At 44.5% G+C, this 13347-nt stretch overlaps 1 protein-coding gene across 7 annotated transcripts in view; it reads right to left on the reverse strand.

The window, feature by feature from the left end:
* CEP112 (centrosomal protein 112) overlaps positions 1-13347 on the reverse strand; it is a 330761-nt gene that overhangs the window by 188718 nt on the left and 128696 nt on the right. For all 7 annotated transcript variants that reach the window (XM_061393053.1, XM_061393051.1, XM_061393050.1 and 4 more), the window contains one exon: positions 12257-12392. In XM_061393053.1, the coding sequence (XP_061249037.1) occupies positions 12257-12392 (136 nt within the window). The remainder of the gene's footprint in view (positions 1-12256; positions 12393-13347) is intronic.

Below are 13347 nucleotides of genomic sequence, written 5' to 3' on the forward strand. Positions count from 1 at the left end.
TTGCACGACTCTGAATATATTAGAAACCACTGAACCATACACATGGGCCGGCAGCTTCCAGATTAAGCGATCAGAGTTCTAAGACGACCAACATAGGCCCTCAGTCCCGTGATAAGCTTTGCTGAGGAATGTCTAAAGCACGCATGGTGGAGCCCACGTTGTTTCCTAACTCAGGACGTGGGTTTCAAGGCACTCTCGCCTCCAGTGAGCGCTCTTCGCATCAGCCCCCTACCCAGAGGCCTGTGACTTGGTCCTCGGGAGCCACCCCTGCGCTCTGGCTCCCCTGGCACTTCCCAAACGGCTGCGGCTACTCACGAGGCAGCTTTGCTCCTCTCTGTTGGAAAACCCTCCGTGTTTCTCTCACCCAGCCATCCCTCTCCAAGGCTGACTCGAGCCTCCCCTCCTGGCGGAGGGGTCTGCTCTCTGATCCACAACAGACGGAAACACCCTCCTCTTACTGTGCTCTGGGAGCAAGAAAATGAAACTTTCCCTTTTCCCAGCACAGGGTGCTTTTCTCTAGAGTGCAGGAGTGTTTCAAATTCTAAGCCTCGTTTATTCATCTACACAGCGGGCTCCCAAATAAAAGAAACTATGACTTATAATTCTGTTGTATCTTAGTTATTAATTAATTGCCACAGTGTGCAGAATAAATACATATTAAATTCTCAAGGATGAATGGAGGGCAGAAAAAAGCAAAACAGAAAGGAGGCAAGAAAGGAAAATTAAGGAGAGAAGACCTGGTTTATTCAGTGCTTTTAAGACAAATCTTCATATGAAGTTGATTTTTGGTTCTTATTCTACTTTAGCACAGATTGAGTATTACAAATAACAATAATTATTAAAATATTTTAAATGTAATGAAGTGCTTTGTATATGCAACATTTATAAAAATAGGATATCTTCCTTCAAAAAATTATCTTATATAATCAAAATAGAAAACAATTTAAAGCACATGAAAGACCTCTTTCTTATACCGAAACATTAAGAAAAATTCAAAGTGTTATAAGTGTTATTTTATACTGACCGAAAATGCAAGACCCCACTCCATTCTCCTTCCACAATTTAACCAAAATAAACAAACAAGTCTTGTAAAACACTTGAAGTTTGTGTAGAAACAAGGTTTTCAGTTGCCATAGATACAAAAGATTCTGCTTAATCATACATCATTCCATATTCCATTTAACTTCAAGTATAAGGAAAAAAGAACCACCCACTGCTTCATTGGGTAACTGGCTTCCAAGAAAGCTAAGTGTAGAACTTGGTGATCAAATTAGGAGCAGAAAAGGGCTCGGGTGTGGTTCTGTGAATGTCTAACGTTCACTGGTGATGAAGAGGGGTGTACGCTGGTGTCTTGAGCGTTACTTGAGCTCCACGAAAGAGAACATCTGAGTGTCCAGAGCTTAAGCAACACCAGCGCTCTGTTCCCCTCGGGTCACGAAACGTTCAGGAACAGGCCGCGTCGTCGGCAGTTCAAAGACGTCAGGGCTCGGGTCTCTGCAATTCAGCCTCCCGTGATGGCCCCAGAGCAGTTTCTGCAGCTCAGAACCCCAGCCCCAAAGGGTTGGGGCGAGGGGACAAGGGTTAAGGGTCCAGAGCAGCTGCTGAAAACCCTCTGAAGGGGCTTTCCTGCAAGCTCCTGTCAGGAGCAAGTACAGTACGCTGTTTCCATCTCATCCACCGCGTTAGAAGTTCTCTGCATTAGAAGCCACACTCCATCTACAAGGTGAGAGACTGCCGATTTAGAACTGTGTCTAATGTTGCCCTAGATAAACTCAGGGCTCTACTGTTTCAGTAAGAGACCAGGAATGGACACTGGGCCAGGATCCAGCACTGCTGTCAGACGTGGTTGTAAAAGGTCACTGTTCTTTCTCTAGTCAAGTTCTCTTGTGTTGTTAGGTTCTGAGTAATCTGACATATATAATTTAGTAGACAATTATACAAGTCTGTAGACAAATACAATTTTGCTGTATTTAATACATATTTAGATAAACTATAAGAAATTGTCCTTCAAATATTTTCAGATATGTATAGATATAGATAGGATAGACAGACAGATAGGCAGATAAGACAGATACAAATGGCAGCAACACAGATAAGCAATTATCTGTGCTTGACTGGAGGAGGCAATGGCGCCCCACTCCAGTACTGCTGCCCGGAAAATCCCATGGATGGAGGAGCCTGGTGGGCTGCACTCCATTGGGTCCCTAAGAGTCAGACACGACTGAGCAACTTCACTTTCACTTTCCACTTTCACGCATTGGAGAAGGAAATGGCAGCCCACTCCAGTGTTCTTGCCTGGAGAATCCCATGGACGGAGGAGCCTGGTGGGCTGCAGTCCATGAGGTCGTACAGAGTTGGACACGACTGAAGCGACTTAGCAGCAGCAGCAGTGCTTGACTGAAGATTCAGTAGAAACTAACATCCTTGACAGAGAAAAGCAGCGGACGCGTGTCTGGTATCTCTCCCCTTCTTATCTATTTGTAGCAGTTCTTTATCAACCCTGGATGTGGATGCTTTATTCAGTACCTCATTACCACAGCAAGCATTTGCTGACCTGCCCCTTCTTTGCCTGCTGTACAGCCATACTTGCTTTGACATGAATCAGAGTAATCATAATGTGTGTGTCTACTTTTGGTCTCTTTCCCCTAAAACACTGTTCATCTTTGTGCCAAAACCACACTGTATTTATGAATATAGCTTAATATTAGTCTCAGTATTCAGCAGTATTTATAAGTTCTGGTAGCATAAGGTTGCCATGGTTGCTCTGAGACGTCTGTATCTCCATGTAGATTTTAGAATCAGCTTACCAGTTTCCCTCACTCCCCTACCACTACCACCCCCCCCCCCACACCGCCACCAGCAAAAAGCACTAATGTTTTGAGTTTTAGGATTGTGTTGATTCTATAGATTAATCTGGGGAGAACTGACATTTTTACGGGTTTTCCCGATAGCTTAGCTGGTAAAGAACCCACCTACAATGCAGGAGACACAGGTGAGACAGATTCAACCCCTGAGTCGGGAAGTTCCCCTGTGGGAGGAAATGGCAACCCACTCCAGTATTCTTGCCTGGGAAATCCCATGGACAGAGGACCCTGGTGGGCTACTGTCTGGGTCACCAAGAATCGGACAGAGACTGAGCAACTAAGCATGCACACACAGTGTGGTATTAGAAGGGGCTAAACCAAGGCAGAATCAACAGGCATGGAGTAAAGATATTTTAGGACATCTTTATACCACTGAATCTTCAAATCCATACACAAGATCCATTGCCCAATTCGTCCAGGTCTTCCTTGGTAGTAAGTAAAGTTTCACTTACTACTCTATTAAGCATTTAAGGATGAGAGTTAAGGTTTCTTTTAATTATTTGTTTGATTTCTTTAATTTTGTTTTTCAAAACCAAACATTTATCCATAGACTTTGGATGTTGACATTTGGAATTGATTAACACAATAAACTCTGTTAGAATACTTAAATATGCTTCGAGAAGTTTACCTCTGATACCTTATCTCATTTGAAGACAAAATTTTTCAAATGCTGAAAGCAGAGACAGATTTGCCCATTATCATCAAAAAGTGAGAAAAAAATGCTTCTGTTTGTATTGGATATTCTATTACCTTCAAGCTGGTCTAAAAAGACCTTATTTAATTACATGAGCCAGCATGGCCCTTAAAGGACAAGAGAATGGATGGTCTGTATGTTGAGTCTTGTCTCTCTCAGTCTGTTTTGTTATCCATCTACATTTATAAAAGCACAGATATATTCAGATAACATTCCTCCTTCCTTGTAACTTGAGAGTTTTTTCATGAAGTCAACAGCAACTATAAGATGATGCTGCTGCTGCTAAGTTGCTTCAGTCGTGTCTGACTCTGTGCGACCCCAGAGATGGCAGCCCACCAGGCTCCCCCGTCCCTGGGATTCTCCAGGCAAGAACACTGGAGTGGGTTGCCATTGCCTTCTCCAATGCATGAAAGTGAAGTCACTCAGTCGTGTCCGACTCCTAGCTACCTCATGGACTGTAGCCCACCAGGCTCCTCCATCCATGGGATTTTCCAGGCAAGAGTACTGGAGTGGGTTGCCATTACTTTCTCCGATGAGAAGAAGGCTTCCCTGGTGGCTCAGAGGGAAAAGCGTCTGCCTGCAGTGCAGGAGACCTGGGTTCGATCCCTGGGTCAGGAAGATCCCCTGGAGAAGGAAATGGCAACCCAGTCCAGTACTCTTGCCTAGAAAATCCCATGGACAGAGAAGCCTGGTAGACTACAGTCCATGGGATCGCAAAGAGTCAGACACGACTGAACAACTTCACTTTCACTTTCTCCCATGAGATGATGAATTAAACTCAAAATCTTTTAGACTGTAAGAAGCTGCTAATCAGTTTCAAATGTACCAGCACCCAGAAGCAACCTCACTAGTCAAAGGCACGGTTTCCAAATTGGGTTTTCACAGCAAACTGTGGGCTTTCCAAGTATAAAGCTAATACCTTGTAGCTGATGGCTACAAAGATAAAGGAACAGAATTTCAAGCCAGATATTTAGCAGCAGCAGCCACTTAATGAGAATACATTTTCAAGAGGAGCAAAATTAACTAGAAAAGTCAAGCGGTTGAGTGGAAGCCCCAGGAGGAAGTGGTGAGCTGACATTCATTCAGTCGGTTTACAAGATGAAAAAGTTTCACCTTAGAATTGCTGCCAATACTTCAAAAGACATAGCTGTCTTTTTCAGTCATTTATTTGTTTCACAGAGAATAGGTAAATACAGAACCCTATTTCTTTAAAAAAATACAATTATATACACATATACAGGAATAATTCTAACAGTAATACATTTTCACAATTAAAATATGTATATTTTCCACAACTAATTGCTGACAGCTAACATATATAATGGATTTCACCACTGGAGTAAGAATTGGGTTATTTAAGCAGTCTTAAATGAGATAAAAAGTTCTTCAAAGTGAAAGAAACAGTGTGAAGCAACTTTTTAAAAAAGTTAAAGTCTGTTCCATTTTCTCTCAGGGGCCTCGTTTTTCAAACAGCAATTCGCTTTCAAAAACAAACTCAGAGCTTGTTTAATTCAAATTCCCGTTGTCTTCTATGTGCAGCGGTTTCCAAGTGGAAAAAGATGCCCTGAACTCTCCTGGCTTTTACACAAAAGACTTCAGTGAGAAAAGAGCAGTTCAAAAACAACAGCAGAAAAGGAAAGTGCAGGCTGCGGAAATGTCCAGAAGCAGTGTGGCTTCTCCTCATAAGGAGCCTGCTGACTGGCTTTCCGTGAGCGCTCGAGCTGCGTCCACACTTTGACCACTGACAGTCTGAGGTGGAGGGGTCCGATTTGCCGTGTTTTGACATATACACTGTATTTACTGCCTGTTAAAATCTGCCACGTGAGAACTGTCCCATCTGCCAGTGAGCCTGGCTATAAGGGTTCCTTTATACGTGGGGCTGCTCCCTGTTGTTCCACTCACACCAAAGGCACTTCCGTGTTTGAGAAGCTCGGCTGCACTTGGCAAGACCACCTGCCACTGAAACCACGCAGAACTTTCTTCCAACAGAAAACAAACAGAGCATCGCCTCCCATCAGCCGCTCTCACTGTCACGTTTTACTGAGTCTGAATCCAGAACCACTGGACACATCGGTGAGGACCGCGGGCAAAGACAGGACACGGGTGAGGGAGTGTGGGCGGAAGTGGACCCCAGCCGCATGCACCACAGAGGACCCTCCGTCAGATCGGGTAACCGGTCGGCAGAGATGCAATATCTGCAAGGTAGGAACATGCGAACTCTGGAGGTCCAGCAATGGGAGAAGCAGACAGAGGGACAGAGAACTGGCGAAGGAAGAGAGAAGACAGAAGATGACGCTGGTGCAGGGCACAGCGGTGGGGCGTGAAGGTGGACGGACTGCGGGGCGGTTTCCGCATCCACTGCACAGACGCCCTCTCTCAGCCCCGGCTGGTCTTGTTCTACTGCAGTATCACTTGCTGGCTGGGCAGGGTTCGTCGTCGTCGTCGTCGTCTTTTTTTAATTTCCTTCTAGTTGTTTGTTTGCTCCAGTTAACTTGGAAACAGTAACTAGGGGGTTAGCATCTGGATCTTCAAGATGGTTTGATTTTAAAGGGGCCAGTTTTTGCAGAGGAAAGAGGAAGATGGATTTCTAATTTAATGGTTCCTGAGATCACATTCTCTCCAAGTCTTTTTTTTTTTTTTTAACATTCTCTCTGACTTTTTTTGACATCAGTTCAGTTCAGTTGCTCAGTTGTGTCTGACTCTTTGCGACCCCATGGACTGCAGCACACCAGGCTTCCCTGTCCATCACCAACTTCTGGAACTTACTAAAGCTCATGTCCATTGAGTCAGTGATGCCATCCAACCATCTCATCCTCTGTCGTCCCCTTCTCCTCCTGCCTTCAATCTTTCCCAGCATCAGGGTCTTTTCCAATGAGTCACTTCTTTGCATCAGGTGGCCAAAGTACTGGGAGTTTCAGCTTCAGCATCAGTCCCTCCAATTAATATTCAGGACTGGTTTCCTTTAGGATTGACTGCTTGGCTCTCCTTGCAGTCCAAGGCACTCTCAAGAGTCTTCTCCAACACCACAGTTCAAAAGCATCAATTCTTCACTGCTCAGCTTTCTTTATAGTCCAACTATATATATATTTTTGACATATAGTTTCTAGTTTTTTTACCCTTGATAAATAACATCACAATAAACAACCCTGAACACACATCACGCACACCTTGGAGTCTTGAAAAATAGAATCCTAGAGGTAGGACGGGAAAATGGTTCTTCCTATCCACACTGCTTGATCCTACTACTGCCTGAACCACAGTGTTTGTTAGAGTCTTCTTGCCTGGAGAACCCCACGGACACAGGAGCCTGGCTGCCTACAGTTCGCTGGGTTGCAAGAGTCAAACACAACTGAGTACACAGCACCAGGGAAGCCATCTGGTCCTGGGCTTTTCCTTGCAAAAGGATTTTTAATTGCTAATTAAATATCCTTATCTATCATAGGACAATTTGGACTTTCTATCTCTTCTGTAGACAGTTTCAGTAATTTGCATCTTCCTAGAATTTTGTCCACCTCACCTAAGTTTTTGTTGTTTGTTGGCACCAAGTTTTTAAAGTACCACCTTATAATTATTTCATTTTCTGTAAGATCAGTAGCGGCGTCCTTGCCTTCTGCGTCCCTATAAGATCAGTAGCGGCGTCCCTTTCTTCTGCGTCCCTAGCTGCGGTCATTTGTTTCTCCTCGCTTTTTGTATTTTACCCTCAGCAGTCAAGCTAAATTTGTCAATTCTGTTCGATCTTTTCAAAGAACCAACTTTTGGCTTCATTGACTTTCTCTATTTTAATGTTTTCTACTTCTTTGCTTTCCATAAATAAATATATATACTACATACATATGTAAATATCTGTGATTTCCTTTATTCTGCTTCCCTGAGCAGAAGCCTGCTTTCCCTGGTCTGGTTTCTTAAGACGAAAACTAGGTTACTGATTTGAGAATGTTCCTCTTGGAGATAGATGTTACAAGCTTTTCTCTGAGTACTCTGTTAGCTGCATTCTGTAAATTTTGATATGCCATATTTTCGTTTTAATTCAGTTCAAAATAATTTCTAATTTTAAGTAATATCTCCTTTACTCCATGAGTTACTCATAAGTGTCTTATTTAATTTCCAAACATACGGTATTCTCCCAGATTTATTATTATTGTTTGTTTCTAATTTATTATCAGGGTCAAGGAACAAATTTTGTGTGATTTTAAGATCTGAGTCCTTTTAAGATTTATTGAGAACTGTTTCATGCCAAGCATATGGTGTACCCCAGAGAATGTTCCGTGAGTGCCTGGAGTTACTGTGTGGAGGGCTTTAAATCACCACCAAGTCTGGATACGCTCCTGAGAGGCCCAGCACAGCAAAGGATGGAGACTTGACTGGAACGGGAACCCACCCACAGAAGAAGAGACTTCTGCTCTGGAACAAATCAGGTTGGTACTCTGCCGAAACAAACAAGCTGACGTCATCTGGGGCATCCTAACATCGAAGAGGCACGCAGCACACAGCAGGGGCCCTTGTTTGCAGCTTCTTCCCTCCAGCGGGACTTCTGAGATGTGTCGTCTGTTGCAGGTATCAGCAGCTCATTCCTTTTTATCCCCAAGTCATATTCCATTGTATACACTGCATCTTGACTGTCCTTTCAACTTCTGAGGAATATTCGGGTTGTTCAAGTTTTGGGCTTTTGTGAATAAAGTTGCTGACAACTTTTGTGTACAAGTCTTTGTCTGGATACGACTTCTGTTCTCCTGGTTACACACACAGGAAGGGAACGGCTGACAGACGGCTGTGCACGTGGAGCGTTTTTGCACCCGCAGTGTGAAAGCGCCACGTCTGCCCACACCTTTACCTTCACCGGTGTTTGGCAGCCTCAGCGAGTCTTTACAATTCTAACCTTTTCCAAGAGCACGCAGTGGCATCTTCCTGGTTTTAGTTTGCACTTCCTTGACGAATGGTAACACTGAACATCTCTTTATGTGCTTATTAGTCTTCTCTGAGGTGTCCAGATATTCTGCCTATTTTTAACTGGGTTGTTTGTCTTCTTCTTATTGTGTTGTAACATTTCTTTTATATTTTAGATATGAGTTCTTGGAAATATTTGTGAATCCTTTATTTTCCCATTCTCTGGTTTGCCTTAACTTCCTCTTTTTTTTTCAATGGTGTTTTTCAAAAAACAAAAGTTTTTGGTGAATGCAGCAATTTTGATTGAAATTTAATTTCTGGTTTTACTAATAAGCATTGTGGTAAAAATATGTCCTGCTGAGTTTCAGAAATTTATTGTTTTACTGAGTTCTGTAACTGCTCCATTGGAGTAAGAATTTAATATGTTGTATTTAAAGAGTGGGAAGTAGAAATATGGCAGTTTTATAAACTGCTATTGAGATCTCCTATTTGTTTAGGTTTTGCCCCCCTGAGCAGTCAAGAATGGAGAAAAATTTATTAAAGCACCCCATGACTATGTCAATTTTTTCCTGTATTCCTTATACCTTTTCATAAGGACTCTTGTCTTTCTCAAGCAAAAATATATTCCTTTGTCCAGTTTATTGACTTGTGTTGATGTTAATTTATATGACAGTATTACATTTTCTTTTATTCTGAATACAAGTGATAAAACATATTTTCTATATATAACTTTTGTGTTGCTTTTAGTTGTGCCTTTTATAAATAGCATATACTCACTTAAGTCAGCTAATCAATACCTTTCTTATTAAAGAAATTTAACCTATCACTGTTTATTCCTACAGTTACATACTCTGTCTTATTTTGGACATTTTGTTCTGTTTCTACCTCTATTCCTTTGGCAATATCTCAAGTTTTGCTTTTATCTTCTCTAGATTTTTATAAGGATGTAGCATCTTGTTTGGAGAAGGCAATGGCACCCCACTCCAGTACTCTTGCCTGGAAAATCCCATGGACGGAGGAGCCTGGTGGGCTGCAGTCCATGGGCTCGCTAGGAGTCGGACACGACTAAGCGACTTCACTTTCACTTTTCACTTTCATGCATTGGAGAAGGCAATGGCAACCCACTCCAGTGTTCTTGCCTGGAGAATCCCAGGGACGGGGGAGCCTGGTGGGCTTCCGTCTATGGGGTCGCACAGAGTTGGACACGACTGAAGTGACTTAGCGTAGCGTAGCATAGCACAGCATGTTGTTAACTTTGTTAATGCCTGTTTACCGCATCTAAAGAGCGTTTCAGCCTACAGCCCTCACCTCGCGATGAACCTCTGAGTCTCATCTTCTAGGGCAGAGTGCTGGCCCCTGGGCTCCCCGCAACCCGATCCAGGCTTTGTGAACTTTACTAATGCGACCTGAGGATTCAGATTATCTATTGTTATTGAATTTGCATTTTCTATTCTAGACACCTTCTGCGGCGAGATCAGCATTCTATCTCACGACTACAGGTGTGACGATCAGTTGATTTTGCTTTTATTTTGTTGGATTGCACTGTTCTCGGCTCAGCCTTTACTATGATGGTTTCCCTGCATGCTGGGGTCTTCTGCTGCATCTCTGAATTGATATAATTTTTTTCCAGAAAAGAAACAATCAGTATACATTATGTGAACTCTCACTAATAAAATGTTTTTCTGTTGATTTTGGAAGTGAGAAGCTCCTTGGTTATGTATAAAATCGGGTCACAGCCTTTCTCCTTCAAAACTCCATTATTTCTCCGATTTCTTTTCCAGTTTCATTCTGCCTAGAAACTTATTGGATTTCCATTTTATTCTTGACGTTCAGTACTTTTGCAAACGGTATGTAGCTTTAATTGCATTAATTGTACTTGATGTATGTGCCTCTTTCATACAGGTCATGTGTTCTCATTAAAGGTACTACTACTCTGAGGTTGTTTCTCCCCCCCTGAATTCTACAGTAGACTGTTTTCAAAACTGTGCTTTTATTCTGTGACTGCTGGATACAAACACCTTTTTTTTGTTCTATAAAATGTTTCCACCAGTCCCATATTGTTTGCTGTTTTTCTCCTGACCCATTATTGGGCAGTTTGTTAATACTGCATCACCAACCCCCAAAAGTGTATTTATTGAGCCAAAGGTGCCTGCCGTAGTTTCAGCTTTTATGGGAAAGTTGTACTGTCAGCCTTGGCACTTTCAAAAGCCCCTTTTTTAGCCTTCTTCAGGGCATACTCAAAACTTCTTGCCAGGGGCCCCCTCCTTCAATATTGTCTGTATTCCTTTAAACGTTAAGCTGATCAAAGAGTTCCCTGTGAGCTCCACTGCACATCTGAGCAGATATGCCTCCTCCAGGCCTGGCCTCTGATCACAGCAGGGAGCTGGGAAGAGACGCACGTCCAGGAGTGGGCACCGAACGGCCCTCCTTCCAGCTGCAAACTCTACCAGGAGTCTGGCTTTCACCCAAGGCAGTGAGTGCGGGTCTCAAACCTTGCTCTCAGGACCCAGGTCCACACAATCCAAATCAAGGAAATAATAAGGAAGCACAGTTCCAGTTTTGTAAACCCCACAGGCTCTGCCCATGACCTTCCACAGGGAAGTTTCTACCACCTGTGAGTGCTCGGGCCTCCTGAGGAAGAAAACTGCAGCTGAAAATGAAATCACAAACAAGTATTGTAATGCTCTTAATAATTAAGAAAGCCTGGAAATCAACTAAATGCTCTTGAATAGTGGAGCTGATAAATAAAATATGGTATATTCATATGATAAAACACATACGATGTTAAAAGCATTGCACTAAATCAACAGGCCACAGCTATACAAAATTCAGTGTAAAAGTGCAAACAAGACTGAGACATAAAATCTGTAGTCTTTAACTTTTCAAAAATGGAGGCACAGAAATCACACATATATGTATACATGTACACGCATGTGACGCTTACAGACACTACGCGTGCGCGTGAAAGTACAGACACACTGAAATGGCACACACCGCACTAATTATAGTGTGAGCGCTCCTGAAAGACCAGGAGAGAGACGGGAGAATAACGTGATTAGACTGGAAATGCAAAGCAAAACGAAACTACACCTGTAACGTTTTATTTAAGTAACTGGCGTGGACAATTGTTGATTCTTCATGATGCGTATCTAGGCATCTCTTTCCTTTATTCTTCTATAAATTTTTAAATTTTTTCTCAGAACTATAAAACATACCACTTACATAAGAACCGGGGATAGCCTCTGTCCTCCTGAAATGCCACTTAAAAATAATTTGCCATAACTGACCAATGCAACACCACCTATGGCACATGAACAGACACAGAGGAGGGTAACTTGAGGCCTCGCTCTGGAGACAATGACCGGTCATGGGTTTTATCTGTACGCTGCCCCGTGTCCCAAAGCCTGGCCCAGTCTGGCCACAGCTGCGTCCACGGACAGGACTTTGAATGGTTTCTGGCACTGCTTTCCAGAGGAATCAGGGCACTGAGGGGGAGGAGGGCCCTCAGCCCCTCTCACCAGGCTCTGCCCACTCCCCACCACCAGGAGCAGCTGAGCAGAGTTCCTCCCATGGCCCAGGAAGGCCACCCCGTGGGGAGGGCAGCCGGCTGGGCCCTCCTCCAGGGCTCTTGTCTTGGCCAAGAGGAGCTGCCCGTCCTTCCGGGGCTCTGCAGGTGGGGGGTGTCTACCCCGGCCCTCACCTGAAGCCCCGACCCTGACAGGGTGGCGTAACTCTGGCAGAGCCTTCTGAGCTGGTAAACACGCTGCTTCCCACAGGAGACCTGCACGTCTCCGCCCCAGAGGCAGCCTCTCACCTGCTCCTTCATCTCCGCGTAGACCTTCTCCGAGTTCAGCTCCACCTGCCGCTTGAACTCCTCCAGCGCGGCGTCCGCCTGCTGCGCCTGCAGCCTCTGCCCCTCGCTCACCCGGGTCAGCTGCTCCTCCTTCTCCCTGGGAAGGCCACACGGGCCACAGAGTTAACGCACAACCAAAGAACCAGGTTTGATCAAAGAACAAGCTTTCATCCTCTCTCAAGTACAGACCAGACTTCTATCTGAAGTATCCAAATGCTATAAAACCTCTCTTCAAAAGACGACAGTAACACAACTTGTCTCAGGAAAGAAGGATATAAGCACATAATGTGCGTTCTGATAAGGACACACCGGCTTCCAACAACTTCCCTAGAACAAGACTGTTATCACCAGGGCCCTCCATCACCTGACGGACGGAGCAGTGAGGTGCGGTCCAGCCACAAAGTGGGCCAGCACTCAGCCTCAGAAAGGCATGCAGCGTGGACGCCCCTGCACACGGACAAATCTCGAAAACACTGCCGCGTTACAGGAGCCAGACTCAAGGGCACACGCTTACGTAGCACACGATTCTATCTATGAGGAACATCCAAAAAGACAAACCCATAGAGACAGGGAAAGCAGGTCAGTGGTCAGCACGGGCCGGGGGGCGGGGGTGGGCAGTGCTGCTCACGCACGGGCGCTGGGGGTGACAAGCGCACTGGACTTGGAGAGTGGCGATGCCGCGCGTCTTTGTGGATATGCTAGAGTCTGCTAAACTGTGCCCCTTGAAAGGGTGAGTCTTACAGTATGTGGGTAACGTCTCAACTGAAAAAGCACGAGGTACCACAGGACCGCCTCCAACATGCACACCCGGCAGACGCTGACCTGCAGGGTGATGGGCAGGGGGCGCCATGCCGGCCTGACAACCTCCTGCCCGCAGTGGGCTCGCCTCAGAGAACCGTAACTACGTTTCTTTGTACCTTGAAATAAAATCAAATAGTCAGGAAGGTCCACCAACCGAAGAGGCATCTCTGCATGCTGACAGAAGATAAAGTAAGACTTCAGGGTATAAACGTGTGAGTGTTAACACTGGCCGCTGCTGAGCTCTGACTGGG

This window comes from Bos javanicus, chromosome 19 (genome assembly GCF_032452875.1).
Source record: "Bos javanicus breed banteng chromosome 19, ARS-OSU_banteng_1.0, whole genome shotgun sequence".
Classification (NCBI taxonomy): Eukaryota; Metazoa; Chordata; class Mammalia; order Artiodactyla; family Bovidae; genus Bos; species Bos javanicus.